Source organism: Halyomorpha halys, unplaced genomic scaffold, assembly GCF_000696795.3.
Source record: "Halyomorpha halys isolate HHAL.00 unplaced genomic scaffold, Hhal_1.1 Scaffold14.1, whole genome shotgun sequence".
Lineage (NCBI taxonomy): Eukaryota > Metazoa > Arthropoda > Insecta > Hemiptera > Pentatomidae > Halyomorpha > Halyomorpha halys.
Genome location: NW_027115673.1, coordinates 848,159 through 853,274, shown reverse-complemented (window position 1 = coordinate 853,274; position 5,116 = coordinate 848,159). Strand labels below are relative to the sequence as shown.

At 32.3% G+C, this 5,116-nt stretch overlaps 1 protein-coding gene and 1 long non-coding RNA gene across 3 annotated transcripts in view; one reads left to right on the top strand and one right to left on the bottom strand.

The window, feature by feature from the left end:
* Positions 1-5,116, top strand: part of Ac3 (Adenylate cyclase 3) — a 362,561-nt gene that overhangs the window by 249,102 nt on the left and 108,343 nt on the right. For both annotated transcript variants that reach the window (XM_067052691.1, XM_067052690.1), the window contains exon 2: positions 4,961-5,110. In XM_067052691.1, coding sequence (XP_066908792.1) covers positions 4,961-5,110 — 150 coding nt within the window. The remainder of the gene's footprint in view (positions 1-4,960; positions 5,111-5,116) is intronic.
* The window catches only part of LOC136797100 (uncharacterized), a 338,719-nt gene that overhangs the window by 303,427 nt on the left and 30,176 nt on the right, over positions 1-5,116 (bottom strand). The window lies entirely within an intron of this gene.

The window sequence follows — 5,116 nt, the reverse complement described above, 5'->3', positions numbered from 1 at the left end:
CATTAATATAGAATGGTAATATATATATTTTTTTAGAAGATTAAAATTCTATAAGAAATTAAAGCAGACAAAATTTCGTACAAAATACGTTTTAGAGACAATTTCGAAAAACTTTCGAGCAGTATTACCGTCATTATAAGAACCAACACCAGCTCTTGGTTTATTCACTATAAAACCTAATTTTGCTTTAAACGCTTTCTGGTTAAAAGATTTTCATAGCAATAATATTTCACTCTCTTCTTCACCAGCCTGTCATATCTTAATGAGAAAGATTGACTCGAGATTTATAAATTTATTTATCACCATTTTTCGAAAATTCAAAGAAAACAAAATTGGTATTATTTAATGAATCTGCAATAAAAATGTTAATTTTAAAAATCATTAAATCGGCATATGATTTTTTCCCGAATATAATTTTCTTAAGACAAGTCTAAGCTCTGTAACATTTGAACAGCAGCTAAAGAAGATAATTTAATGTTGATCCTGGAAGATTAAAAATCTGTAAAATTCTAACCACCTAACAGTCCCTCCTAATTCATTTTTTCATCTGTATTATTTTTCTTATCTATATTTCTGTAAGTCTTTTGCCCATTTAGTACAAGAACCGGGAAGAAAAAAAGCCATTTTTTCACCCCAATTTTTAATTACTTTAATGAAACGATGTATACTTACTCGTAAAAATTTATGAGTCTACCAAGTGTACATAGGGAGAATAAAAAATTGCGGCTGTTTCAAACCCTTCAAAAACATTAATTTTTCATTCGGAGCTCTATATCTTTAAAACTACCAAGAATAATAGAAATGAAAGTATTTAAACATCATTTAAAGTAGAGTAAATTTGCTAAAATATAAGCCCTAATAGATCTATTAACGTTCAATAATAATTCTCGAGACACAGCTTTTTAAAAAACAACATTTTTTAAAAATGTACTGAAAGATTAGTAGTTAGTTAAGGAAATATCAAGAACTATATGACGAGTATATATCTATTAGCACTCAAACTAAAGCTAGTTTAATGAACACTAAAGTAGTTTATGACCTTTACCTTCGTAGAAATAATAATTTTCATATTTGCAAAAATAAATTGATTTATAGTTGTTCGGACAATAAGTTTTATGAAAGCTTTATTTCAGAAACCATAGGACGTATAGGACGTACAAATGTCTGCCAGTGCTCAAATTAAAGCTAGTTACATTTAGTATAAAATTGGTTAATAAAGTTTATCTTTGTAGGACTAGTAGTTTTTATGATATTTGACAAAGCAAACTCACAAAATGTTAATTTCTAGTTATTCGTATAAAATGTTTGATTTTAAAAAAAAATATACCTTTAGACCCATAAGACGCACATATGTCTGCCAACACTCAACATAAAGGAAATTTAACTTACTATAAAGTAGTTAATAACACTTATCTTCGTAGAGGTAATAGTTTTTATGATATTCTCATATGAATATAAATTTGGCGAATAAAAATTTGTTCGAACAATTATAAATCAATTTGTTTAAGCAAATATGAAGTACACTATTACTCCTAAGAAGATACATATAACAAACTAATTTATAGTATATAAAAAGTTGCTTTAATTTGAGTGCTAATAGACATCTATACGTCAAATGGTTTTTGAGATATAGATTTTACGAAATAAATGTACTAACCACTGATTATTCAGCACGTTTTATACAACATTTTTATGAAATGTTGCTTTATAAAAAGCTATATCTCGAAAACTACTGAACGTAAATTGCTCTATTAGGGCTTACATTTTAGCAAATTTACTGTACTTCAAATGACGTGCTCAGATTTTTTATTTTTCTTGATAATTTTAAAGATATAGAGCTTCTAATGAAAAATTAATTCTGTTTAACGTTTTGAAACTGCCGCTATTTTTTATTCCCCCTACGTACACTTGGCAGGAACGTCAATTTTGTCTAGTAATTATACATAGTTTTCATTAAAGTAATCAAACATTGGGGTGAAATAACAGCCTTTTTTTACCTCTTGAACTCTTTTACTAATTTTATAAGGTATAATGTTGCATTTCCCTTATTTCGTTGTAAAAATTTAAATTTTTATTATTTATAAGAACATTGGTTTAAATTTTAATTATTTTTCATATATTTTCAAAAATTACTTTTTCTAACATTTTCAATATTTGTTACATTTATATATTCTGAGTTATGGTCGTTATCTTGCCTTTTGTTTTCAACCCCGATGAAGGTTTACAATTCAGGCTGAAACGTTGTCACAAATAAAATAAGTTTTACTTATTAGTGAACATTACTGTCAACTGCCCCAACCCAACTTTTCAGATTGAAACTACATTCAACAATAAGCACCTCATTAAAACTTATCTTTTATTTAAAACGTATCTAGTTAAAAAAAATAAATAAAATAAACTTCAATACATTTAATTATATTAAGGTATATTTAAGCGCTAGAAAATTAATGCCATAACATTTCTCTCTGGACTACATAAATAATTTGTAAAAATCCATTAATTGGTATATTACAGCTTTGTTTTGGTCCACATCCCACTGTCAATATAATAAAAGAAGCCATCTCAATACACTTCTTCTAATTGACCCCTCAATATAATGACCATTTGATAGAACAAATGAGAGACGGATTCCCCTAAAACCTAGTTTCAACTAACTATCCTGCAAAGGATAAAAGCTCTCAGGTAACTATCCTGATAGTAATGAAGACTCTGAGAGGCAGTAGATTATTCCGAGCTAGGTAGGGCTTTGCTGAGGAGAAGATTACTTCAACTAAGCTCCAACAAGCTCTGCTTTAAATTGTTACCTCTCTTTTGGGATAAGATCAAATTGCAATGAATTGAAGTGGTTTTATTTGGCACAAAATGAAATGAAATAAAAAAAAAGTTTATTGACCGTGTTTAATATAAAAGGAAGATGGTTTGGATAAGGTTAAAGAAAAAAATTCAAATAGTCATAAAACTATTTAATGTGAGCCAACGTTTCGCCCCACGTTTTATGGCTTCATCTAGGCTAAAAAGAAACTAATACTTAAATGAGGTAACAAAGTAGGCAAAGAGATAACAAAAATAAAATTTATCTAAGGTTTGGCTAATTATGATAATTTCTATAAAAATGAACAATTTAAATTAAAAAAAAAAAAATTAAAATCTGTACCTTTACAACCCATGAAGGGTCAGGGGTTCAGTACTTTGTAAGGAAGTACTGTTACTAGACCAACGGTTGTGCAAGGAGGTGATTTGGTCAGAATCACGCTCGACCGCCAGATTTTTACCCAATTAAGGGTACCCAAATTAGGAGGCTGGGTGGACCCCAGGAGGGCTCCGGGACCCACGGAAGTTGACTCACGGTTACAGTGTAACAGAAAACAATTTTCTGCCCAGCCGGATTCGAACTAGGGTTCTTGGAGTTAGTAGTCACGCGCTTTACCCCATGGCCACCGCCATGTAATGTAAATTAAAGAAAATAAAAAGTATGTACAGTCTACAAAAGGTTGTAGACAATTCATTCACGACGAAATATTCACAGTAATAAAAAAATATAAAAATACAGTACAGATTAAAAGACGGAAAAAGGGAACAGGAGTAAAATCAAGAATAAAGGGTAATAATGAACAAGATAAGACACATACCTTAATAATAGTTGATGAAAATAGCTTTAATAATAAAGGCCTAACGAACCCGAAGGTTCGATGCCGATACCACCAATTTTTCTTCACATACATCCCTCCATATAATATAATTATCCATATTCAATATAATATTTATTCAGCTTGGAGAAGAAAAAGGTGGTTGAAAAGAAGGGATTTAAACGAGGGAACGGTTGGTGCATGGCGTAAGGTAGAGGGAATGGAGTTCCCGTGGGAGGCAGCTTGATTCAATGATTTGACTGTTCAACGACTAGCTGTCAGATAGATGGGAGCTGGTTCGATGGATATGAACTGAGGATTTGAAATGCAGTTTTTGTAAAATATAGAACGGGTGCTTAGTTCTAATTACTTGGAATAGGAAAGACGCTAATAAACATGGGAAGGGTACAGCAGCTTTAACTCAGCGTACGTAATACAAGACCATATGCATATCTCTGGTGATCTACATATCTACACTGGTGAGTGGGGAAAACAAGGAAGGAAACTAAGAGTTAACGGGTTTTCAGTGGAAGGATTTATAGAATATTAAAACTGTGACAGTAAGTTTGCATAATTTAAAATAAGAAAATGAGTACTTTTTTTTTGTTTATAAAACCGGCCAAGAAGCACCGCGGCCTCAGAGGGCCTATTGTACGCCGTCCCTCCTCTGCTCAAAACAGGCCAATTGCCTTTGCAAATCTGGATACTGTATAGGGATCCACAATTTCGCAAAGTTTGGGATCCAAGATACAATCCTTACCAAAGATGAGGAATCTTTGAAGGAACCTGCAGATAGGGGACTCTATCAGTCTCATTTTATAGAAATGCTTGTTTAACTGACAGTGTCCTGTGTATAGTCCTGTCACCCATCTTAGGATACTCATATCCACATTAAGAAGGCAATTGCTTCTTTTCGGGCAGGGTCCTTTGAGGAACATTTTTGATTGTTCCATCCCTCTGGAATTTCTTCAGAGTAACCCAGCCTTGCTCTCAGCGATCTTTTTGATATGCCTCTTCGCATGGCTGAGACTAATTCCACATATGGGGTCAGGTGTGAGAGGAACATACTAATATCCTTTCCTTGCTAGGTAGTCTGCTCTCTCATTTCCTTTAAGATAAATAAGTTACAAAATTTTTACGACATATTTATGCTTTAAGTTTCAAATCGCAAGCTGAATCCTTAAGTTTCAAAAAAGATCAAAGATAATGAGTATTATATGTTGAAATGTATTATATTTAATATTATATACTTTGAATTGTGTCTTTAAAAGACATTTTAATAGTCATTTGGTTCATATCAACTATTTCCTAACCAGCGTCATGTTCATTTGCAGGTTGGAGGTAACGTGCTTCTCCTAGCCACCGCCAACTTACTCGGATTGGTGTCGTCCTATTTGGAGCAAGTGCAGCAGAGGACGGCATTCCTGGACACCAAGCAGTGTCTGGAGATGAAGTTGGTCATCGAGGAACAGTCAGCCGAGCAGGTAATC